The sequence below is a fragment of the Trachurus trachurus genome (genome assembly GCF_905171665.1).
Source record: "Trachurus trachurus genome assembly, chromosome: 8".
NCBI lineage: Eukaryota > Metazoa > Chordata > Actinopteri > Carangiformes > Carangidae > Trachurus > Trachurus trachurus.
In genome coordinates, this window is record NC_139905.1 from 21,677,753 (window position 1) to 21,704,300 (window position 26,548).

Sequence of the window (26,548 nt, forward strand, 5' to 3'; positions counted from 1 at the left end):
ATTAAAAGTCTGTCCTGTAGACCTTTCTACCAAGTTTTAAGGTGTAGTTTGAGCTGTGGTTTACCAAGAGAAACCTGACAAGAAATGCTAAACACAGGCCTCAAACTGTTTCCCCCTCCAACCTGTGGAGACATAGGCTCATCTTTATTGAAAATACACATGTGGCAGGAAGAGAGCCTCAGCAGAATCACTGAGGGACTACTGAACAGAAACTAAACCTGGCCTCAGGTCGTGAATGCACCAGGGTCAGAGTGTTAGCTGAATGCAGAACGTCTTGTCAATGGACTGGGATCACACTCAGATAGGGGTGTGATCAACATCAATCAACACTTCATTTTCTTTGCCGTGAATCCATAGAGGGGGGGCTGATCTATTTCATTAGGAGAACTTTTCATCTATAGGTTTATCATGTTGGCAGCTGAGTCAAAACAAATACACAAACCCCTTTCTAGTCCCAGATGTAACAGTCCTGATGGACTGTGCAGTGCAACTAAATTAACCTGTATGTTGTTGGCATCAGTTGACAACATACTGATAACGCATGTGGAATGAATATTATGTCAGTATATTTCCCTCTATACCCATTAAATACAGCATTTGGGGGTTCAGAGCAGATGTTAATGTTACTGGAGAGGATTTCTTTTTAGGTTTGCATGTTCTGATCTGTCTTGACAAGCCCAATGGAAGGCATGCATGCTCGCCATGAATGTCAATACCATCTCACTGTCCCCACGGGGCGTCATCTGAAACAGACTTCACTAATTTTGCGGCACACATGCAAGTAGAAGCTGGAAGGATGAACATGAGAATCCTGCTTCAACTCCAATGAGGCTGCTTTACATGGGAAAAGGTGCACTGCCAACACCCACGCCGCTGTGCACATACAGTATTCTGCTGTTACTGCACTCTTATCTCCTTTCACCCTCCCTATAGACTCAAATACACGCGTTATCTTTGCCGCTCTCACACACATACACACACATCTATGCACGCTCCCATACATGCTCTTTGCAATTAGCTATACTGTATGCAAGTATGTATCTTACATGCAGATTCAGTCACATGTACGTAACACATCTACGCCTGCACACGCAGATCAATTCACTCACTTATACACCAGCACAAAAACATGCACACACCCCTCTTCTATTTACTGTAATTGTCCTTTGAGACCATTTGGCATGCTACTCTCTTTATAGCTCCCCACAAACAGGATTTGATGGTCACTTTAACACGCATCATCTAATATTTATTGACCTGCTCTGCTGAGGGCTTAATGTTGGCCATAGGGTCTTTGCTGTGGTTAACTTCTTGGATCTTAGCGTAGCATCGTGCTTCAACAGCAAGAAGATCTAATTTCTCTGACATCTTGGTGTGTTCTAACACTGTGAGCTCACTGGGTAGATCTGCTTCCAGTCCTGCTTTAAGAGCATGTTGTACGTTCCATGCAGCACTAAGAGCTGTGTGGCCTGAAAAGTTTCACTCTACTCCCATATAAAGTTAGGTGCACTGTGGTGACAATGCAAGACAGACTAGATTCAGTATTATTTTACAATTGCGTGTGACATTTTTAGTCTAATGTGTCTTGTAATCATAGCAGCCCATAATTTTGCTGCACAGAGCAAGTTGTCTCTTCTCCTCTTCTTTTCCCAGCAGTCCTTTGTTATCTGAGAAATGAGTCTCAAATAAAGCTAGAATCCCTCCATTTCTTCATTTACTCTTTAACTACCACAGCAGATGCAGTTACTGTAAGTGCAGCATCATTTACTGTGAGCATCACAATTACATTTATTTTGATCACCCCACCGCATGTCAGTGTTGCCATAATGATGTCATGTACTGTAACAAGCAGAGGTGTGGTTCGTCAGAAAATTGTCAGAAAGCTTTCAACAAAAATTGACCTGATGCAAAAGGGACAGCAGTGATCCAAAACAGAAATAGATGAGGCTGGGTCCAAAATTCTGCCATCTTTCCCCACATTAATGTCTCCAAAGTGCATCAAAAACACATTCTCCCTGTGTGATGACCAAACATCACATGAGTTATAAGGTCAGAGCCGTCACTGATGAGAATGGATACAATTTAGACAGAGCCCAGCTTGGATGTGAACATTAGAGTATCTCAGCTGCGATGAACTTACACCGTGCTTGACCTGTGGAGGTCACAAAAATTCAGACTGGTGCAATGAATGAGTAACATGTCAGACCACATGGCTTAGTTTAAACAGGTTTGTTTCTAAAAAAGTAATGTGAACCCTAGACCAGCTAAGAACAAGAAACTACACGTTATCACGATCTTAAGGAAATTCAGATACCAAGAGAGCATTTGTAGATGGATTTATCCTCATCTTTGGGTTGGAGGGGGGTCGCCTCTCTGAGAGGGGGAGTCTGGCGAGGCTGGTGTGTAGAGCGAAGAGGCACCAACCTGAGTCATTAAGTTCTTGTCTCTTCTGAGTAGCAGAATTAACACTCTTGCTGAGGAGTTGTCCAGGGTTACCGTCTCTTTTAAATATTCAAGCATGAAAATTTAAAAAACTAAAATGTTTTACCCTCTCTCTTCACACAATGTGACCCTATATTACATTAATAACATTACTGAAGTACATCAGCTAAGTACTTTGTAATGTGTGTGTATTTATGTATGGTAGCTAAGAAAGGTTTTTTGTGTGTGTGTGTGTGTGTTTTTAATGTGCTATAGTTTTCCCTGGTGACATCCCTAAGACACAGAGGCACTAGCCCTGCTTCTGGTAATTGGATGTGACCTCACAATTTGACCAGCAACAATAATTGCACACAGGCAAAGACACACACACACACACACACACACACACACACACACACACACACACTCAAAACTCAATCGCGGGGGATTTTACAGAAGTCTGGTATACAATTACAAGCCAATAACAGGCAGCCACAAAAGAAGGATTAGTGTTGGAAGTGGCAACCTTCATCTGTCTACATGGTCATTACAGTCAGATCTGGAGACCCCAAGGCTCTAACCCCCAGCATAACTCTAACTCTAGGTGTTGGTGTGTGTAAGTTTGTGTTTGTGTGACTAATTTAATTTGTTGGTTTCAGGGGAGAGTTAGTGACAGGAGGCACTCCTCAAATTTGGGTCACACACACATACACAGAGGAGTTGACACAAACATTTGCCACATGCTAACTATGGGTAAAATTTAACTGTAATGCCCCTAGCAAGTTACTTGCAGGTGCTTAATTAAATCCTAACACCCTTATGCACAACAGTGAACACTGTAATGCTCGGGGTCATGTCAACACAAGTGCAAAAGGATTTCTTTGAACCCACCTACAGCGTGACATATATATGTAAAGAGTTTGGACAGATTGTAATGTCGTGTTCTGCTTGGGTTAATTAGGCTCCACCTTGCGAAACATGCAAAGAACCAATGGGCCTCATTCACCAATATCTTCTTCGATTCTTTCAGAAGGTTCTTAAGAAAACTCTACGTCAGATTCATCAACGTGTTCTTAAACCGCAGAATTGTTCGCTGCTATGTTCCTTCATAGATGAATGCCATCTCCTCATAAATAGGGTCATTTTTAATGAATCTTTTACAATTCTTATTTCAAAAAAGGCAATGTAGGTGATACATAAAGGACAGTGCTAAATATTTTGTCCAGTGCAGAGGCCAATAATATACAGGAACCATTAGTGTAATTTCCTATAGGTTAGACAGCCATTACTGGCAGCATGTCAGTGTAAAGTCAGTATTTGGTTTTGTTTTATACCAAATAAATCTTCACTCAGATATGTTTTATTTTGTAGAAAAAGGTTGGAAAAAAGATTGACGAATGAATTAAATTAGTGCTTATTGTGCTATTAAAACCCCATCCATTCAAATATAGCTTGTCTAATTACCTTTAAGGCATGAGACAGCTAATGTGCTACCACTGAAAATTTAACTCAAGATTCAAACAATTAAAAAAAAAAGGCTGAATGTTCCTGCATTAGCACTGCTGTGCTTCGTGGTCTCAGAAACCGCTGTTGCTAAATAGAGATGCAGAAACTCATTGATCGTCTTGTGTGTGTGACTGATCCTCACAGCCCCCCGGTGTTGTGTGTGTGTCTGTTTGTGTTACATTATGCACACCAGCACAATGTTACAGATTTCCTTTTTTCCCAATGGTCATTTTAAATAATTACCCATAATGCAGTTCGTTACCAGAAAGTCAGATTTATCTTTGAATTTTTTTTTCTTTTTATGCTGGTGATTTGGAAAGTCAAACTCTACATTTTAGATGCAGGACCATTTGCTGTTTCTGTCCACAAAATGTTTGTACTGATGTTTCTCCCTCTCTTTTCCTCCTCTCTTCTTTTTTCCTCTCCCTCAAGTCAAAGAGGGTAGGAATCTGGTTCCCATGGACCCGAATGGTCTCTCGGACCCCTATGTGAAGCTTAAACTGATTCCTGATCCCCGCAGCGAGAGTAAACAGAAGACCAAAACCATCAAGTGCTGCCTCAACCCCACCTGGAATGAGACCTTTAAATTGTAAGACCCCAGTACCCCATGTTTTTATTTCAGTAGTTCAATCTGTCGCTGCCTTTTCCTCTCTTCTCCTTTATTCATTTTATCCCCTTGTTATCTCTCTTTCTTCTCTTTCATCTTTCTCAGCTTGGTGTTTTAAAAGCATCACTTTATGCTCATCTTCCCAAGCATATGTAACCGCTGGCACTCAGATAAAAACATCTGGCTCCTTATTCATAAAACCTTGCTGTTGGGGTCGGTTCCTGCAGTTGGCTCCAATTACATTCTTAATAAGCCACATTGCACTTTGCATGGAAGAAGACAGAGATTTGCATTTTCAGGCATCTGGATGCAGATGCTCAGTTTGAAAGGCATTTTTGCACCTATCCAACAAATGGAAATAACATAGTTCAAATGCTTTAAATTGGAGGATGTCAATCATCCAGTTGTTGATTGTCTTTATTTCTCCCCCAGCCACCTGAAGGAGTACGATAAGGACCGCCGCCTGTCTGTGGAGGTGTGGGACTGGGATCTGACCAGCCGCAACGACTTCATGGGATCACTGTCCTTCGGCATCTCAGAGCTCCAGAAACAAGGAGTGGATGGATGGTGAGATTAAAGGAGGGATGGAGGGATAACTGGAGGAGGGGATGGAGAGATGTGAGGCAGAGAAACAGCACAGGTAGAGGAGGAGGGAGAGTGAAGGTGACCTTGTTCATTACTGCACTGTTGGAGAAATACTTTAGTTTGGAGCTCCTTTTTTCATTCATGCCAAAGCATCTCTGCCCTGTCTGTTTATCTCTGCTTCTTTATCTCTCCACTGCCCTCCCTCCCACTCACTCTCTGTAGCTCAGTCTCTATATCTCTCTATCTTCCTCTCTTCCTATCTTTTTGCTGACGCTGCCCTGTCAGGGATTTTAATGAGATGCCAGTGTTTGAGGTGGAATGGTGGAGGTGGAGAGATGCCATTAAAAACTTGATATTCACAGCAGAGAGAACTTGTGTAAGTGTGTGTTTTCCTCTGCTACATTTATGAGCAGATCCAGAGCCTCACACCTGCTGGCACCAGGAGCCGAGGGGAGGAACATAATGAAAGTGAGATGAACACAGCAGCTCATGTTTACAGCTAAACGTCTGTATGTTTCTGTAGGTCTGGGCCCTCTGTGGGAGGAATTTGAAATTCTATTCAAAAGAGTTGCGCGTGTGACTTCATCTCACTTTTCTATTGTCTGTAAATGGCTACATAGCCGAACAAGATGGTTTGCCATTTATAACAAGTGAGGGTCTTCCCTATCAACATGCAGCAAAATATTTGATCATAAGTGATCATAAATATATTACATGCCTAAAATATGAACTATACAGCAATGGCGATTCACCAGCTAGCGTGCCAACATGTGAAGGAATCAGGAACTTGCTGATAAGAATTATCACAAACAGCAGGACATGTGTTTTCTGGGAAAATAATATCTGAGAAAAAGCATTAAGCCCAGTGCTGGTTCTATGAGTTTTGCTCTGAGGAATGAGGTTGTGGCATCAGTTGCAACAGGGCCAATATGGAAAATTACTGTCTGTTGATTGTATGAAATGATAAGCATCTCGGCTGCGCTTTGGCCCATCTCCGTCAGATCCCCGTGAAGGAGTGTGAATTACTAAATAATGGGCTGATTATTCTCAGAGGCTTTAAATCGGACTGCGCTACCTGTCAGCAGGCTCAGCTAATGGCAGCAGTTTAACGCTTCAATCGCATAAACTAATTGTGAATTGATTTGACTGGAAATATTCTCTCTTCAGGTTTAAGCTGCTCTCCCAGGAAGAAGGCGAGTACTTCAATGTTCCTGTTCCTCCGGAGGGGGAGGAGGGCAACGAGGAACTACGGCAGAAATTTGAGGTGTGCACACATTTGTAGATTTAGTCCCATTGTGTTAAAGTTTATATGAATTTAAGCTTGCATATGATTGGTATGGTAGGCTTGTGTGTGTGTGTGTGTGTGTGTGTGTGTGTGTGTGTGTGTGTGTGTGTGTGTGTGTGTGTGTGTGTGTGTGTGTGTGTGTGTGTGTGTGTGTGTGTGTGTGTGTGTGTGTGTGTGTGTGTGTGTGTGTGTCTGAGTGAGAGACTCTCTCTGGGAGAGCTGTTAGCAGTTGGCAGACACACTTATAGTACCATCCGGTCTGGCACACTCCAGACGTGTATGTGTGTGGCTGACCAATAGGCCCACTCATTAACACATTTGGCAAAGGATAACCCCGCTCTGTGCATTTCCTTGTTTTTCTTCTCTCTCCCTCTTCTCCTTCTGTCTTGCTGTTGCTAAGCCTCAAAACATTAGAGACTCATTTTGTTGTTGATCACAGAGTTAAGTGGAAGTGTCTGGGGGCACAGTTTTTACTTGTGTTTCCTCCACTGTCTCTGCTGTTGCTCCAGCAGTGGTTTAAGGACAGGTTTAAGTTTGAAGACAGTGGCATTTAGCAGTTGTTTCCTGCTGTCAGACCAGCTGATGATTCTGACTCATGAAACAGGTGTCATCCATCTTTGAGAACTTTAAATATTAAATATATGTTAGTGTGATTCTTAGATAAGTATTTGATCATTTTAACTATCACATTCAGACTATTAGCTAAACACAATGGGTTAATAGTGTGAATATTGGCTTTGTAAGGAGTTGTTGTAGCTGAACTAGCCTCCATTTCTCTCCTCTCCAACTCGTTTGGCTTCCTCCTCTCTTCTTCAGTTATCTGCCTTGTCCTCGGTCACCTTCATTGCCCCCCTGTGTGTTCCTCTCTCCTTATCTGTTTTTCTTCCCCTCCATCTTCTCAAGGTCATGGTCCTCAGACGTTCACTGAGACACATTCTCAGGGGGCCAGCTATCACACAAACATACTCACAAGTGTGTTGGCAACCTCTTGGGTGAAGCTCAGAGAGAAAGAAAGACACAGGGAGAGACAGAGAGAAATTTCACTTTGGTAACATGACCTGCATGCCTCCATTTCATCCCATCCAGAACCACACACACACACACACACACACACACACACACACACACACACACACACACACACACACACACACACACACACACACACACACACACACACACACACACACACACACACACACACACACACAACATCTACACATACCAAACAGTCACAGTAATAAATAATGCATGTCATGGGTATGCACATGTGCTTGTGAATAACACTCCAAATGTTCTTCAGGGGCAATTAAGGAGGAGATTATTTTAGGCTTCTTTATACTTGTCTTATAGTGTATTACTCTTACAGTTTCTAGATACTTTTCTAATTAGGATTTTACACTCAGAACATGATGAGCTTGTAAAGATGATGTGTTGATGGCAATGGTAGGTAAAATAGAAATTAAAATGGCTCCAACTCATCAAACAAATGCTACTTAAATTAAAGATCAGCTTCATGCATGGGTAAAAATAATATAATATCGACCTCTGATGCTTCAAATATATTTTGCAAGTGTAAGTAATACTAACAAACTATTTTCTATCTTTCAATATTTTTCATAGTTTTTATCAGTCTGTCTGCATTTCTCTCATTTCTCTCTCTTCTCTTCACATGCATGGGTGTGAATGAAAGGAGTGTGAAGGGGAGGGCTGAGGAAAGATAAAGATGCACTGAGGTATAGAGATGTGAGATCAAGATGCACAGGCAGTGAGAGACGAGTTATTGACAGCAAGACAAACGCAGCAGGTTTCAACTTTAAAACTAAGTGTTCATTAACTGCAGTTTCCAAAGGCTGCAGCAAACAAATATTATGTGTATGCAAGGGAGGTGGCAATAATTCACTGATATATGGGATGATAACCTCACAGTCACCCAAACAAATCACCTGCAGAGACAAGCTTGCAGTTGTTGGTTAACAAGCCAAACCACATACAAAATAACAGAGTGTTACTCCCTCTACATTTGCTGATTTGATTTGAGTAGTGTTGCTATTGGATTTTATTTACATGCGACTCACAGTGATGGTGAATTTGCAGCCATTTCACCCCTGCTTTGTTGCCTCTTCTGTAATGTTGTTCACAAAGGGGAGATATTATCGCAGTCATTTATTCACAGTATCTCAGACCCACGATCAGAACTAGGAGGGCCGACTGTGTATGAACATGGCTGCATTAGGATAGTTTCTGTGACGAGACAGCTAAAGGTCTTCAGAGGCCATAATGTATTGCAAGAACCATGTCAAACCACGTTTAAGCCTCTCAGGTTTTGTGACGTTTTATCAGATGTTTCTGTTTCCATTTATATTTTTTATAGTAATATTTTATAAACTGTACAAAAAATACTTGATCGTAGACAGAGACAGACAAAGAGAGCAGCATTAATCTCCAAAGGCTTTGAGAGAGTTGCCCTCTGCATGGTCTGCTGCTCACGATTTTACCTTGACTGCTCCTCTGTGTGTGTGGTGTGTCTGTGTGTGTGTGTGTGTGTGTGTGTGTGTGTGTGTGTGTGTGTGTGTGTGTGTGTGTGTGTGTGTGTGTGTGTGTGTGTGTGTGTGTGTGTGTGTGTGTGTGTGTGTGTGTGTGTGTGTGTGTGTGTGTGTGCCACGACAGATAGAGCCTTTTATCCATAGATGAGTCAAAAATGTATGGGTTGCATCACACAGAGTACACAACAAACAGCAGCAGAGTAGTTGGAGGCTTCACTCTGTCAATTTTCAAGATGAGTAGAGAAATTACTGCAGGACAGAGGAAGTGCAGGGAGACACAGCAATTTAAGATGAGATGTGATAAGATCATATGTATTCATCCTGTGTGTCCGTGTCTGAGTGTGTAGGCGCTTTGTTAATGTCTTAAGATCATAGATAAACTGTAGCACAGCTTTACAAAGTGGAGAATGAGATTTTAATAGAAGATTCCTATGACGGAGAAAGGACAAGGTCGAGGCAGAGATGGATAAATTGAGAGAGAGTTAGAAATGAAACACGGAGTGAAGAGAGGAGATGGACAGGGAAGTGACAGACATGAATAAATGGAGAGTCAGAGACACAGGCCACATGTATAAAGATGAAACTAAAATGAATTATTTTAGAGAAGAGAGACAGTTCAAAAACTTTCAGAGTGAGTGAGTGGGAGAGAGCGCTTGAAGGACAGAAACAAGGGAGGTGGTGACAGTCAAGACTGAACTGAGTGACAGATGCACAGGGAGGCCATGTTTGTTATGGAAAGTGTGGGGAGTAAAGTCCATGTACAGAATAAATGAAAGGCTAAAACTTTCCCCTATTAACATAAATGGCATTTCCACCTTTGGCACTAAAACTAAACATTTATTTGTCCTATTTACATACCCCACATTTTGAAAAAGAGTTGTTTGGTGTTCAAGGAAAGTTTTGTATTAGAACTATGGTGTCTATAATCTGACATTTAAGACTTCCTGAATGTGATTTTATAAACCAGTAAATGTGGTCGGCTGCATTTCTTCATTTTCTTTCTCATTTTGTTTTACTCTTGTGGTCATGAGTGTGTGAAATATGTGCTGTGTGTAAAATGTGAACATTTCAGTTTAAAGTCTTGTTTTCTATATCCTTTAATCAGTGTTTAGTGATACAAGGTGGGAGGGGGGAAAACACTACACATCACACAGAGCTTCTCTGAGTTGAGTATTAAGCACAGGGGGTCGATTTTAAAGGGACAGTTCAGTTTTTTTGAAGTGGGGTTGTATGAGCTACAAATGCCAGTTAACTACACTATAGACGCCGTAGAAAGGTCTCTGCTCTCCCCCACTGTGAAACACCGGCACATTACACTGCACCGAGACACAGGCAATACACTGTTGTCAATGAGGAACGGCTAATCAGTGTATTTTCGTCACCTACGAAAAGTCTAGTCTCAACTTGATCTTAAGTAAAAATTTACAATGCATTAGCTGGTCGAAAAAGTTTGTTTATGTGGTACTACCCAACTCACTCAGTATTCCTCCGTGCTGGTTCGGTGCAGCGCGATGCGCCGGTGTTTCTTAGTGGGGGAGAGCACAGACCTTTCTACAGCATCTAGTGTAGGCTATTTAATGGACATTTGTAGCTCATACAACCCCACTTCAAAAAAGCCGAACTATCCCTTTGAGGTGACTGGTGGTTAGAACATTAATTTCAATCTACCGTCATGGATTTTTAATAGAAAATTGGCCAATAGTGATCAGTGGCAGGTCAATCCTAATATTAGAATCATGTGGCAATACAGTCACTGATTTCACTGTAGTGAGAAGTTTCAGTTGTTTTTGTCTGATCTTGTCCTGTGTCTCTTTCTTTCATCCAGAGAGCTAAGATCGGACCAGGCAAGAACACAGATGGGAAGTCGGCCAATGCTGCCTCCCGCTTCGACTCCAATGGCAACCAAGACCGCATGAAGCTGGCCGACTTTAACTTCCTGATGGTGTTGGGAAAGGGCAGCTTCGGCAAGGTGAGGCCATGATGTTGATGTGTGTGTGTGTGTGTGTGTGTGTGTGTGTGTGTGTGTGTGTGTGTGTGTGTGTGTGTGTGTGTGTGTGTGTGTGTGTGTGTGTGTGTGTGTGTGTGTGTGTGTGTTTGCACCTGTCTTGTCTCTGTACCAACACATACTGTGTAGACAAACAGCTGAGATGCGAGTGAAAGTGTGAATTAAAATGTGTGTCCACTTTGGCAGCAGATGGAGAATGAATCGTTGTCACCTGACACTGGAATATCGTCCATGACAACATAACATTTTGTCCATTAGCTTTTCATTTGATTAACTGGAGGAGGTTCCTCTTTATTTACAGTGGCAAGTGCTCTTTAGCATTACAGGATTATAGTAAATGATAATGTGGATTATGGGGTTAGGGTTAGTTGCACAAATAGAGAATCGTTGTCATTAAGTCAGTAAACTTAGTAATGTTGGTTAAACATCAATATCTGTCAAAAATAACTATACCCCCTGAGTGTACTGAATTGAACCAGAGTGTGTTTATTGCTTGTGGAGTCAACTATAAGACGAGCACTGGTGTTTCTCCTTTGCAAAGCTTCACAGTGTCACTTTCAGATCACAGTAGAAAAAGCAGCAGCCTCAACATACTTTGTTACTTTCTGTACCTTACATCACACCACAACACAACACACTGACTCCAGCAATTATGGGTCGGATTCTGAATAAATACAGGATATATAGAAACCATGCACATGTGAACACATAGGGTAATATCAGTCTTTTTACTGCATGCTACTGTATGATAAATACCACACTGAGGATTTGTGTGCACAACACACTGAGCTTATAGGAAAGCAAAGATAGACAGAAAGTCCTGGATAGAGATAGAAACAATTACAGGAGATGAAGCACAGGTAGACAGAGATGGATAAAGGGAAAGGGACGAAGAGACGTGACAAGTTGAGAGGGGGATGAAAGGATAGAGATGTGAGATGATGACGACAAGGTTGGCATGAATGAATCGAGCAAGAGGTAAAAACGTCAGACTGAATGAAAAGCGCAGTGAAAAGGGAGGGGGAAACCTCGGTGAGGGAAGAATGACATGAATGAGAAGAAGCAAAGGAAAGAAAGGGTGGGTGTGGCGAGAGAGAGAGAGAGAGAGAGAGAGAGAGAGAGAGAGAATGAGAGAAAATTGGGTAAAGGATGGGAAGAGCAGGAGGGTGGAGAGACAGGACAAGTGACAGAGAACAGCAGAGAGAAAAAGAGAGAGACCATTGTCTGTGTACCAGTCCTGTAAGCCGGCTGCCTGTTTCCATGGTAACAGGCATTTAAAGCTACACGGATGCGTCAACGTGGAGAGATGGAGCCGAGGCTCGATCGTTAGCGGAATACCAGACTCACTCGCATACACAGATTCCTGAGACATGCTCAGATATGCATGAGTACACATAAACACAAAGTGGATACACACACACACACGCACACACACACATAGGCTACAGCTGGAGTCTGATACAACTGCACATGCATAAATGTACACACGTTCTTCCTTTAGGCCTATATTATATACACACATACACACATGTAAATTCTGTGAATACCAGTTGTAGCTGGCTGATGTGTGTATGTGAATACCATCTGATTTAAGACACACACACAAACACACTCACATGATGTGTACGTTACGTTAATGTTCCTGAGATTGCGTGGGAGGCTCCTTCAGATCTGTGCTCTGTGCTTCAGTGTGTGTGGACATCACATGCTAACATTTCACTGTGGACCCGTTTACAGCGTGGTAATAACATACACACACGTACACGTCTGTCTCCTAGCTCTGCTGCTTCTGCTTGAATAGTATTGACATGTTTCTATACATCCATCAAAAGGGAATACGTGATTCAAATGCATAAGCGCACATCTGTGGAGTGGGATTTCTGCACATAGTTCTTTGATCACAGCACCGTGAACAATCACCTCTGTCCTCGACACTGCAGATCAACCAAACTTTGGGTCAGTGGCCTGTTTGGTTTGGTTTTATAACAGATTTATGATTTTGAGTTCATAAATTAAACTGCAATTGAATTAATCTGCTTGTCATGAACTGCCAGGGTATCATAATAACGAGAGACTTGCTGAAGCAATGTATATTCAAGTAGACCAGTAACCATGGCAACAGCTTTTGTTGTCATTACTGGTAAAGGTTAGGTTGCAGACTTGACTAATGATGCTTTTAATCAGTTTTTTTTTGTCCCGGCTCATCAGAAAGAAAGAGAAAGTAAAGAGACATCAAGGCTCAGTAAAGTTCTGCATGACCTGCTGTCAATCATCAGAATATAATGTGACCATGTGGTGCCTGTGCTGCAGGGTGACACCACCATTATTTATTTATATTCATCACTTACCCAGACCAACTAAAGCAAACCAATTGTGTCGTGTCTTGTTGTATTTTCTGTTTCAAATTAAACGACGGAGCGGTGGAGGGGGGGGGGGGTTACGTACTGTCAAAAACCAGTCCCACTGTGACCCACAGCCACAGTCTGAGTGGGGCTGGATATGAAATACACACTATCTTGGTGGAAATAATGACTGCACACCACTGGAGACTACAAAGGCCACCATAATACAACACAGTGCAGAATAATGCAGTGCAGCAGAGTGTGGTTTCATTTATTCTCCCTGGGTAAATTCACTCTGCAAGGTCAGCAGAGAAAACACACTGGCATCTTTTACGACATATGACAGTTAATCTCCTCGGGACTGCTGCTCTGTCAAATGACCCTGAACAACTTTCTTGGATAAAAGGGCCAACAGTGACACACACCACCACTCATACTGATATAATGTAGCCAGTTTATGAATGGCACTGACCAAAATGGCCTCGAGTAAGACACTGACCCTTGGCGAGAAAATGACATGTAACACTGACTGCATCAAATTACATGCAAAATATGAGGGGAGTAATAAATAACAGAACATGTGCATCCTCCTTCATTTACCACCATGGCTACATGTGGTCTGTGCATCGTCTGTCCTCTGATTAAACCTGCTGGTTTTATGTCTTCCCTGTGTTGGTCTTGTCCTTGTCTTTGTGGTTGCATAAAACGAGCTTCAGGCCAGATGGTGTCCTTCCTCCCTGTTTTAACTTTATAGAGTTTGTATTTACATAGAGTCACTCTGCCACCATATGGGATGAGCTCACACACACGTCCCAACACACACCCACTCACTCACAATTAATGACTTAATTTTTTTTATATTCCTTTTGTCAAAGGACGCTACCAGAATACATCTTCAATAGATATCAGAAGTTCAATGCTGAACATTACAGTGCACATTCTTGAACTGTGGTTGCCCTCACACACACACACACACACACACACACACACACACACACACACACACACACACACACACACACACACACATATAGCTTTTTGTCCATCTGTGCTGCTCTCCCTGTAGAATCCCGTGCCCAGTAACCCCCCCATATTAACATACCTGAATATGTATTAGACATAAACAGCAAAGCAGCGAAGTTTTCAATCTCACAGGGAGGGAGGTGGATGTAAGGTCACTCTTATTGCTCTATTCCTGACAGGTTCAGAGAGAATAATGAGTGTGATATGTTTGCCATTTATATCATTAAGCTGACACTTACCTACAGCAACTTAGAACGAGAGAGCAGACAGTGGTTCTGCTCAGTGCTGCTCACAGATGCTCCGTCAGCTGACTGTAGTGGCATTTTGGTTAAATAATGACCTGTCTTGCTTTTTGCCAGACGATGACAATGACATATCATCAAGTTAACTTAGGCAGTTTAACGGCAGCAAATTTTTCCAACCATGAGGTTCACTCACTGATTTATGCAAATTAACAAAGGAAACGTAGTACAAGGCTTAAATATGAAATACGATTGGATGAAAGTTCTTTTGTCGAGGTCCTACAACTCAATTAGCCTCGTGGAATCTACAAACACACCATGCTAGCTGTATAATGGAAAGCTCAGCTGTTTTTCTTCCACTTCACTCCTGCCTGTTCGCACCCTTGTTTTGAGATAAAATGTTAAAGTGCTTTTATTGGTTTTAGAGCGATAGAAAGAGGACAGCTATGCAGCAAGGTGACAATTTTCAGCAGAGCAGTCAGAGTAGTCATGTGGAAACGATACTTTATCTGTGCTGATAATAGGGAAATTGAAAATGAGGTAGCCTATCTTGCTCTGTGTCCTACTGCAGCACAAAGAAGTGTCACTGTAACCACTGCTCAAAATATGAAACATCATGATCTTGAAAGTGTGGGCTTCAATCTGACTCTTATAAATACAAATTAAGAAATTAACTAAATGTTTAGTATTGCTATCTAGCCTAGTTGTTAGTGCTTCTGCTTTTTGCTGTGAAGCTTCAGTACAGTTTTTCTTAACCACACATCTACTTACAAAATCGTAAACAATTTGACACTTTGGTTAAATAGCTGAGCTTAATGTCTTGAAGTTGGTGAAGTTTTCTACTGCTATAGCCTTCTGCCTTTTGTTGTTACTTGTCACTTGGTATTAACCAGTTGGTGGTAGCAGATTTTACAACCTTTGAACAGAGCAGATGTTCCCCCCCATTTCTGGTCTACTGTATGTACTTGGCTAAGCTGAACATTTTCTTGCTTAAGCTTTATAGTGAATGGACAGTGTGATTTTCTAATCCAACTCTCTGATTTCCCTCAAATGTGGCACTTTGAAGTTATACTTTCTCAATGTGTCAAGGTTAACACCTTTTTAAGTTACAGTTGCTCATATAATTCCCCGGTACAGATTTCAGCCCAGGGAGTTGAACTCTTCCGATCTGGTCACAAGCCTGCTTCAACTTTCATGAGATGACCTGTGATCTGAGACTTGACCCACATTTGGCCTTGCTATTTCCAGCAGCTGCTGGATTCCTGGGGAAAGAAGAGGAGGAGAAAGGGACCGGAAAGTAGGGAAGGGAGAGGAACTAAGACAGACAAGACAGACACATTACAGCAACTCCTCGGGTTGGGAGCAGCATGAGCCTGACCTTGGCTACAAGACATTTAAAATTGCTGAGCATGCGAACACAACACACACATACACACTCACACAAAACAAACGCGAATACGCTGTAATGCAGAGGTTCCTCATGGTGGGACCATTCTCATCATATATAAAAGAGCCACACTTTATACAGGTAATACTCAGAAAATTAGAATATCGTGAAAACGTTCATTCATTTAAGTAATTCAACTTAAAAGGTGAAATGAATATATTATTTAGACTCATAACAGGCATTGCAAGATATTTCAAGCTTTTATTTGTTAGAATTTTGATTATTATGGCTTACAGCTTATGAAAACCCCAAAATCAGAATCTCAAAAAATTTGAATATCGTGAAAAAGTTCAATGTTGTAGCTCAAATTGTCAGCCAATTAATCCAAAACACCTGCAAAGGGTTCCTGAGCCTTTAAAAGCTCTCTGTCTGGTTCAGTACAGTTCGCAATCATGGGGAAGTGAATGAACTTTTTCACGATATTCTAATTTTCTGAGTATTACCTGTATATGGAACCACCACCCATGCCACACACTCCCCACCCAAGACTAAACAATGAAATCACATACAGTAGGATCCCGAATCCCTGAAATTCCCCCGTCTCCTCTCGTCCTTCACTTCCTCCTTTAGTTCTCCCTCCACTCTTCTAATCCCACTCACCACCTCAGCCATTCAACTTGCTTTATCTCCACCCGCCCACCAACTGTGTGACCTGAGGATCCTGAAAAAAAAGTGACATAAACCCCTCTCACTTCTGTCCGGACTTTTTCTCCTCACTGATGTTAGTGAAGGGCAAACAGTATAAAAATCTACTGAGGCACTGCAAATCCTCGCTCTGTCTCCATCCACTGCCTACACATTCCTTTCTCTCCTCCCTTCTAAGAAAATGCAAAGAAGAGCAACTAATTAAAGCCACAATACTGTAGACTGTGCAGTGTCAGAAATTTGGGGCCAAGTTTTCCCATTTCAGCTGCTGCTCCAGCCTATGTAAATACAAGTATACTACTTTCTGCATGTGTCTGCTGTCACCTTTCTAGATTTATTATCCTGATGGTTTTGTTGAGGGGCCATCTCAACACTTACAGATTTATGGAAAAGTGCGTGTTACAAACTGTTCATCTTGCAGTTAGAAGGGCCTAGCTTAAAAACACTACTGAGTAACATTATGGGCAGGATCCAACATTGTATGGGTTTTGCAATTTTCAAGGCTGACCTAAAATCGGGATCAATCTGCATGGTGTTTGTGTTGTCCATTGTCATGAATGTGGTATTTTAGTAATGTGTTGAGGGGATTTCAAAGGACTCACATTTGGTAAAAACATTCATTTGGATTCAAAGCCAAACAAATCATCAGAAGTGACCACCATACTGACACAAAGTGTGACTGTACTAGACCTATCTCGGAGCCTTGAATCACCTTCTTTCCCTCCGTCTTGCCTTTCTTTTTGTCTCTCTTTCTCCTCAGGTCACATCTTGAAAAATTATGAATCAGTCTCGTCTTGTTCTTCCCTCCTGTTCTGACTCTCTTTATTTCTGACTGTCTAACCCAAAACAGTCAGAGAGACTCTTCTTCATCACTCTACTGCTTTATTCCTGGCCCATGTCTCCCCTGCTGTCCCTGTCTCCCCTAACTCTGTCTGCCTCTCTCTCTCTCCCTCTTTCTTTCTTTTCTTCGGTGCACCCTTCTTTCCTCCAAGGTGATGCTGGTTTAAAGACATGCCATAAAGATTTTGAATACTGATGAAATTCATCTTCCTTGTGCTTCTCATTAACTTATCCTGTTTCTCTCACTCTCTGTCTCTGTGTGTGTAGGTGATGCTGGCAGAGCGTAAAGGGACGGAGGACCTTTACGCCATAAAGATCCTCAAGAAGGACGTTGTGATCCAGGATGATGACGTGGAGTGCACCATGGTGGAGAAGAGAGTGTTAGCGCTGGCTGGAAAGCCCCCGTTCTTGACACAACTGCACTCCACCTTCCAGAGCATGGTAGGGGGCTGACATGTTGTCACTTCATTCCTGTAATACAATGCACAATACTTTCATATTTAATTTTAAAAGAACATGTTTTGTTTTGTTTTACATTTATCTTGGCACCTTTCTTTGTTAAGTTTAAGGAAATGTTTATATTAAGCTAATGTAAAATGATTTTGGTTTAAGGTGAATTATTTAGGTTCAGGTAAAGTTTGTTGTCCACATGAATGATTATCATTCATCATCAAGCTGAAAACAGATTCCTACAAGGCATTCTGAAGTGACAACGGACATTCACACAATCCTCACAAAAACACATTGAATCTACTTTGATTCAGTGTTATAAGAAGAAAAGAGAATATGTTTTTATTTCATTTTTATTAGCACATGTAGATATCACAGTGTAAGTTGCTAAATTCCTGTTGAGTGGGAGAAAGGTATTTGTCTGTTTTAATGTACAGTACATAACACACACACACACACACATACACAGGTTTATTTAGGGAAGGACCTCTGGGTGTTTTATTTTCCTACTGTACAGTATGTACAGGCTTTTGTGCTTTCTCACTGATTTCACACTCGTGCCTGTGAGATTAACATCCAACCAAACATGCACAATGTAATATCATGTTATGACAAAGTAAAAAAAAAAAATAATAAATTAAGGCAGCTATTCAGAATATTAACAGAAATGTTGATTTTCAACCCCATTGTGTGAATGTATGAACTCCTGTTCAGACATACAAAGACAAACCAGAAATCTGTATTGTGTCTTTCCTGATTATTTCCAGACGAAATGACACCTTTATAGGCTCCCACACTTTCATGTTATGTTTGTTCAGACGTGAGCCACAGAGCTGAGTCCTGCTGAAAGGCACAGCCACTCTGCTGCGGCGCTCTGTGGTCTTAGCAGCAGCCACCGTGCCTGCTGTCACCAGCTCACAGCTAGAATACACAGGCTGGATTCATATTTGATTCATGCCTCTCTTCTGACATGTAATTCATATAAAGATGAGTCAACAGAGGAGTAAATATAGCTCACTGGTTTCATACACTGAGTGCTTGTCATTTACTTTCATATGATCTATAAAAACACTCCAAACGTTAATGTTTTCATTGATTAATATGACATCTAGACAAATAAAGTTGACCTGACACACAAACACACACACACACACACACACACACACACACACACACACACACACACTCACTAACCAAGAAGTGAGTGTGTTAATCCTCCTCAGCACTAATTCTCTGACCGGAGGAGGGCTTCCATACATATGGGACTTAGCAGGCAGTTATACACATATAGGCAATTATAACATGCCTGCATAGACACGTATATGCCATATATGATGAGCAGTGTACACACACATACAGTACGCATTATTCAAACACACAGTATGTACTGTAGTACTGTAGACACACACATAGCGCATGAATGTGTGCTAACTGTGTAAGCAAGCAAGCACACACACACACACACACACACACACACACAATAAGCAATATTTTCTACACACACAACCACAAACCAAATCCTTCCACTCTCTCACCTACTGCACTTTATTGGCAATTTCTGTAGATAATGGAGAAGAATTGGTTCTTAAATTGATGTCACTGTGTTCCCTCAGTTGAAGACTGATTGGACGCACAGACGACAACTCACCTCTTTCTCACTGTCCTCCTCCTCTTACCCTGTCCCTCCCCCACTTTAACTTCCAGTGTCCGTTGACCCGTCACTCTGTACCTGCCTCTATAAAATCCCTTTCTCCCCCCCCCTTTCCCTCACATTTCTCAGTGACTTCTCATTTGCTTTTATGAACATGTCATGTACTTTCTCCCCGTAGGACCGTTTGTACTTTGTCATGGAGTATATAAATGGTGGAGATCTCATGTATCAGATTCAGCAGGTCGGCAAATTCAAAGAGCCCCATGCTGTGTGAGTACAAATACATATACACACACATGCAAAGCAGTTTACGATATCATAATATAAAAGCTAAGATACCTTTTAATGCCATCACAACACAAAATCTTAATTCCCGGCTTATTGGTTTTTCACAGTTTAGTAACACTTTCTGGAGCAATCTGAGTGGAGCCTGAGGATGAAATGTGTTGTTTGCCCCAATGCACATTACTGCTCTGAAGGACTTCAAAGACATTAAAGTAATCCAGCAGCTCCTGAGAGTTTTCCGTGTGTGGTAGAATACCTCCAAAACGGCATAATATAATTAAGGTGACTGGTGAGATCACTGATGTCAAGCCAAAGCTGCGGGTTGATGTATTTGACAGGCGGGCTGTCTGGAAAGCGAGAGCCGTGGAGGAGTTTGCCCTTCGTCTGCCTTGTAGAGAATTAGACTTTCTTCCATCTGGCAGAAGGTATAGACTGCTGAGGGCATATCAAACGGTGCAAGGAACTCTTTTATCTAAGGCCATCAGCTGTGTACTGTGTTTTAAGCTGTTTATTAGACAATAGTCAGGATATTTATTCTGCTCCATGTTTGATGGCGAGGCCTCAGATGATGTCTCAGTCCCTTGTCGTTTGTATCTTGTTTCCCGTGTATTCATATTTTGCATTTAAAGCTGTGTTAGTTGCCTGTTGCACTCAAGCCTACAAATGTCTTTTAACAGCCTCTGCATATTCTACACCACTATCAACACCTTCAAAATGCCTCTTGACGTCTTGTGTGCGCACTTGACAAACAGACACTAATTGTGTGTACGCCCACGTAAACACACACGCAAACATAGTTGACTGCGTGGTCAATGTGTCCAGACTCCTCCTGTTGATCTTATCAGCTGCTCTCTGGCCTTGAAGAGACAGCACTGACCTTTATGCTGACACACACACCCACAGACGCACACAAATGATCCCGCTGTTTCCCCCCCTGTCCTTTTCCTCGGCTGCTTTATAATGACTGTTGTTGTTTCTTTGTGTATATAGATTCTATGCTGCAGAGATAGCCATCGGTCTCTTCTTCCTACATCTAAAGGGCATCATCTACAGGTAACCTCCAAACCGCAACACAACAAAAACACAATAACACAAGTTTATGTTAATGCAACTGACAGCGACTGTTGTTATTTGTCAGTTGCTGTGGTTGTAAATTTGAGGCACATTTCATTATAAGATATGAAATTATAACCAAATCTTTTGTTGTGATTCCTCATTTCATGATATATAATGTCTGGGGAATAACTTAAATATTTCTATTTCATGACATTGGAAATTAACACAATTATGACATCATTTTCTTTGTTTTTAATATTTTCAGTTTGTGTGTGAACTGATTTTCTAGATATTATTTTGTTATTATTATTTTTTTTTTAAATTTCTGAATCTGAAATTGCTGTTTTAAAGCAGAGAAATTTTAATTAATGGATGAGGAAAATCTCTGGACCAAGCTGTAACATCAGGTGATGGACATTGATCTGTAATACTCATCACATTCATCACACAATCATGCAATTTCCGACAAGGTGCATTTGGGCTGTTTATAATACCCAGCTCAGAATCCACCCCATAAATGATGCAGGTCCCTCCAGCCTAAAATCAGAATCACATCTGTCATCTGGTTTGGTGTAACTCTACCTCCACCTAACGAGTCAGGGAAACTGCAGAGGAGAGGAAACTACAGGAAAAACAAGGTCAACATAGAAAACATGGACTTTCTTGGTGCATGTAGATTATAAATTGAGTGTCTCTCCCCTTTAATGTTGTTTCACTCTCTGCAGAGATCTGAAGCTGGACAACGTGATGCTGGACTGTGAGGGCCACATTAAGATAGCAGACTTTGGGATGTGTAAAGAAAATATGAACGATGGAGTCACCACCAAGACCTTCTGTGGAACACCTGACTACATCGCCCCCGAGGTAAAATGTCTGTGTGTCCTGAACTAGGGGCTGTGATTGGAACAGGACAGGAAAGAAATGTCAGCAGAGCAGATGGGACGGGACGGGAATCATAATTCTAATAGCTCTGTTTCTAAGTTTTCATTCAGTTTCCTTTATGTGGAAGATGTGATGGCTCCTCTCCTGTCAGCTCTGACTGGTGAAGGATGTGTGTGGATCGAGGATAGGATTGTGCCTGATCAACAGTAATCAGAGCAAGCACGAATGTTGAGAGATATTTGGATATCTTTCCCATAAATATATTAACTTATTATTTGTTATTACTATTTGTATTACTTTATTGACTTTAATTCTTCCTGCCATTTCAGCATATACAGTAATCACTGCTTGTAAGCAACAATGCACATACACAATCTGAAGTGCTGCTTGTTGTGTGTAGGTGCTGTGATTAAAAAGAACAGTGTAGATAAACAAACAATTCAGTTTTAGGAAATAACAAAATGAACTGAAACACAATTGAGGTATTTTTAATATTTTCATTCCATGCCTCTTTATTCTTCAACTCCACACTTTAAAGGGAAATATTGTACCTTTTACTACAGTTGCTACATTTATCATACAGCTGCTCCGATCTATCAGTGTAAACTGTTGGATGAAACTATTAGTTGATTAATTGGTTAGTCAGATGGCACATATGGCAATCAGATTAATTTAATGGCCAACGCCAGAAATGTTACGGTTTCAGCATCACAAAAGCAAACAGGTGCCATCTGAAGTGACTGTGTGGTAACTAAATGTGTGGTTCACTGCATCACCTCAACCGTGACAAAGGCTCTCTCACATTTCAGATCATAGCCTACCAGCCTTATGGTAAATCTGTGGACTGGTGGGCCTTTGGAGTGTTGCTGTATGAGATGCTCGCCGGACAGGTTGGTGTGTGTGTGTATGTCTGTGTGCGTGTGCGTGTGTCAATGATTGTATGTGAGTTTATTATCTAAAAAGCTTTATAAATAGTATTATTAATCTCAGTTTCCAAAAGAAGAGATAAAACAATCTTTTGAAACAGGATGAATGTGAGTGGAGCTTCTCTCACCAGCATTTGTATTCATGTCTGAAAGTGGAAAAAACAAACACTCAGGATTGTAGCCTTTAGAGTTTGACATTGTGTAATGAAAGGTTAGCTATTAAATTATATCCCTTAATGAGTTTTTCTCTCATGGCATTAATAATTGTTAAGAGTAGATGTGACATTTTCAAATTCTGGATATCTCATTTGGAGTGGATATTGTGAGTTTGTGCGAATTAGAGGCCTGTGGTGTTTCTATTCAAAGGGCTTCAGACAAAACAAAGCTTTTAATGATTCAGTTTAAATATCCTCTATTTGTCCTATGCTGGCCTCTCCTCCTCCTCCTCCTCCTCCTCCTCCTCCTCCTCCTCCTCCAGCCTCCATTTGACGGTGAGGATGAAGATGAGTTATTTCAGTCCATCATGGAGCATCACGTCTCCTACCCCAAGTCCATGTCCAAGGAGGCTGTCGCTGTTTGTAAAGGGGTGAGTGGACACACACACACACTCCACAAATCATTGTCTGTCTCACAAGCCCAACCTTGTTCCCTCATCACAGATCTCTCTGTTTTTCTGTCTAGCTCCCTCTCTTATTCTCACTTTCTCTCGTACACACACACACACACACACACACACACACACACACACACACACACACACACACACACACACACACACACCAACATCCACAAACACACACAGGCAGTAAAAAAAGAGAGAACTAAGCAAGTATTACATTTAAGGAAAGGAAGCAGGAAAGAAGAAAAGGGAAGAGGTGAACGGAAGAGAGGAAGCAGAGAGGGACATCAAAATTATCTGCATAATTAAAACCATTGTGAGGGAACATTTATTTGGAGTAAAACAACATTGTTCACTCTTGCTATCTGTCCTGCTCCCATCTCTCTCTCCCTCTCTCTCTTGTTTCTCTCTCTTTCTCTCTGTCTGTCTGTATCTCTCTCTCTCTGTCATAATGCTCTCCTCTCCTGTCTTGCTCTCTGCAGTGCCCATTGTTAAGCCGCTGTTTCGCTTTTTCATTGTACACCCTCTCTATCAGACATGCACACACACACACACACTCTCTCCCTTTACACACACACATTGCACTGCTCTGATAGCCTAAGCCTGTGCTGTGTGCTCAGTTGGCTGTGGAAACTCCTCTTCAGAAAAAAATCGGCCAGTAGCAAATGATGCCCTGACACTTCCCAGCTGGGCTGGTCCGTGTGCGTGTGTGTGTGTGCTGATTACTGCAATAAATGGAGTAGGTCTTCTCTATCAAACCACCACCTCTCTGTCTCATCTCCTAACTCCACGCTTCACTGGCCACAACACACACACACACTCGGACTGATGCATGGGGTGTTTAGATATACATTTAGTCCTTTTATGCACAGTGGGTCGTCTCTCTCCAGTGAGTTCAGCAGCATTCAAGAGTTCTGCTCCTACTCTTTACTGTACATTACACACACAGATATGAGGAAATACTTAAATTAGTTGATTACAGTAAGATACTAAGAATCAAATGTCTTTGTTCATTAATACACTGTCGCTGTGTACAGATAAAAAAAAAAAACGAAAGGAGAGGAGGGAGAAAGTGAAAGACAAAATGCTAAATCATCTGTAAAGCTCCAGCTTTCCATAGGATCTGCAATAACCTACAAACAACCTCACACACACATACACACACAGAAACATATTAACATCAACACAGTGTGCAAGCATGAATTAAGACACACACTCACATACACGCTGATGACTTCAGTCAGACTGTATGTCCTTGTACTAAATTTAAAGGCAAAGGCATTCATAGGCAAATTGATGACAAATATGTTCACTGAGATACACACACACACACCCACACACACATATACAGGCTGTGTTATGTATTAGTGATGATTACTGGGTTGTAGAGCTACAACGGTGGATCTTCAGTGGAGCATGAAAGCTCGCCTCTGTCCACCCCCACAGCTCCCACTGTGCCCTGCCAGCATCGCCTGGGTTAACTCAATGTATGAATGTGTGCGTGTGTGTGCCTGTGCGTGTGTGTATGTGTGAAAAAGACATGAAGCTTTCCTTTTTAAACGCTACAAGATATTTCCATTTTGAAACAGGAAAAAAAAAAGATCATGTAAAGTTCATTTTTCAGTTCTCTCGATGACGACAATGCAGCTCGCGAGCACGATGGCGTTCACTCATCCACCCCACCCCGCTCAATAAGCCTGTTGTCCTTTCAAAATAATAGTGTTTGCACTAATGTACATTGAACAAAAATATAATATAATATAAACGCAACACTTTTGCTCCCATTTTTCATGAGCTGAACTCAAAGATCTAAAATGTTTTCTATGTACACAAAAGGTCTATTTCTCTTAAATATTGTTCACAAATCTGTCTAAATCTTAGTGAGCACTTTCCTTTCCGAGGTAATCCATCCACCTCACAGGTGTGGCATATCAAGATTCTGATTAGACAGCATGATTATTGCACAGGTGTGCATTAGGCTGGCCACTCTAAAATGTGCAGTTTTACTGTATTTGGGGAGTGCAGGGAGGGGGGTCAGAAAACCAGTCAGTATCTGGTGGGACCACCATTGGCCCCACGCAGTGCAACACGTCTCCTTCACATAGAGTTGATCAGGTTGTTGATTGTGGCCTGTGGAGTGCTGGTCCACTCCTCTTCAATGCAAAGTTGCTAGATATTGGCGTGAACTGGAACACGCTGTCGTATCAACAATCAACAACCTGATCAACTCTATCCGAAGGAGATGTGCTGCACTGCGTGAGGCAAATGGTGGTCACACCAGATACTGACTGGTGATGGTATTGGTCACCAAATTCTGCAGTCACATGTTCCTACCTATTTAAAATAATTTGTGTCATTCTTGGACAGTGGGCATCTTAACTACAGATGGTGGCAGTGGCGCCATCTGGACACAAACAGCCATAATAGAAGCTGGACAAGTGTCTAACAGTGCAGGGGTTGCCATGGCCTGTTACTTGTAGAGTGTTAGTGAGGTTCAGGAAAACATGTATGTACGTATGCTTGTGTATGTGATTTTGGTGCGGTGGTCAGCTGTAGAAACAGAATTGCCCTATGGGATAAATAAAGTAATCTCAACTCAACTCAACAAGAGGAACAGTGGAGAGGGAAATATCTCAGGTTGTGTGTGAATGAAGAAAGAGTCTTGGTGTTGGTTTCTGACAGGACAACACCAACCCTGATGTTTCAGATGACTGAGAACAAGCTGCACTGGAGCTGCCGTAGATAATCCCATTTAGATGGATATTTATGTTAGTATAATTAGGAGCAGAATTAAAGAGTTCAGTTCCTGACTACATATTGTAAAGTGCTGAGTTCATGTATACAGCAGACAGGCTTGTGGTTTGTGATGTGTGTATGTGTGTGTGTGTTCGTGTATCTGACCACATGTGTGGAAAGGGAGTGATCAGAGACATTTCCACTCCCCTGCTTCCACCCTAACCACCATCCATATTTCATAGCCAGCAATGGGCCAGCCCCACACACACACACACACACACACACACACACACACACACACACACACACACACACACACACACACACACACACAAGCAGCTACTACACTCTGTAGTGCTGTAGTGTTAGGTACAAGATGTCTTCTACTTCACAATTCTGCAGCAGAGAGTAATGGTCCAGATATGTTGTTACACATGCAAAGGCAGGTG

The 26,548-nt window shown here is 41.7% G+C and overlaps 1 protein-coding gene across 1 annotated transcript in view; it reads left to right on the forward strand.

The window, feature by feature from the left end:
* The window catches only part of LOC310990024 (protein kinase C beta type-like), a gene marked incomplete at its 3' end in the record, with an annotated part of 76,315 nt that overhangs the window by 44,032 nt on the left and 5,735 nt on the right, over positions 1–26,548 (forward strand). Inside the window, exons 6-15 of the mRNA XM_083977234.1 lie at positions 4,360–4,516; positions 4,967–5,101; positions 6,287–6,383; positions 10,776–10,919; positions 17,762–17,935; positions 19,774–19,865; positions 20,871–20,933; positions 21,662–21,800; positions 22,628–22,708; positions 23,223–23,330. Of these exons, the coding sequence (XP_083833360.1) occupies positions 4,360–4,516; positions 4,967–5,101; positions 6,287–6,383; positions 10,776–10,919; positions 17,762–17,935; positions 19,774–19,865; positions 20,871–20,933; positions 21,662–21,800; positions 22,628–22,708; positions 23,223–23,330 (1,190 nt within the window). The remainder of the gene's footprint in view (positions 1–4,359; positions 4,517–4,966; positions 5,102–6,286; positions 6,384–10,775; positions 10,920–17,761; positions 17,936–19,773; positions 19,866–20,870; positions 20,934–21,661; positions 21,801–22,627; positions 22,709–23,222; positions 23,331–26,548) is intronic.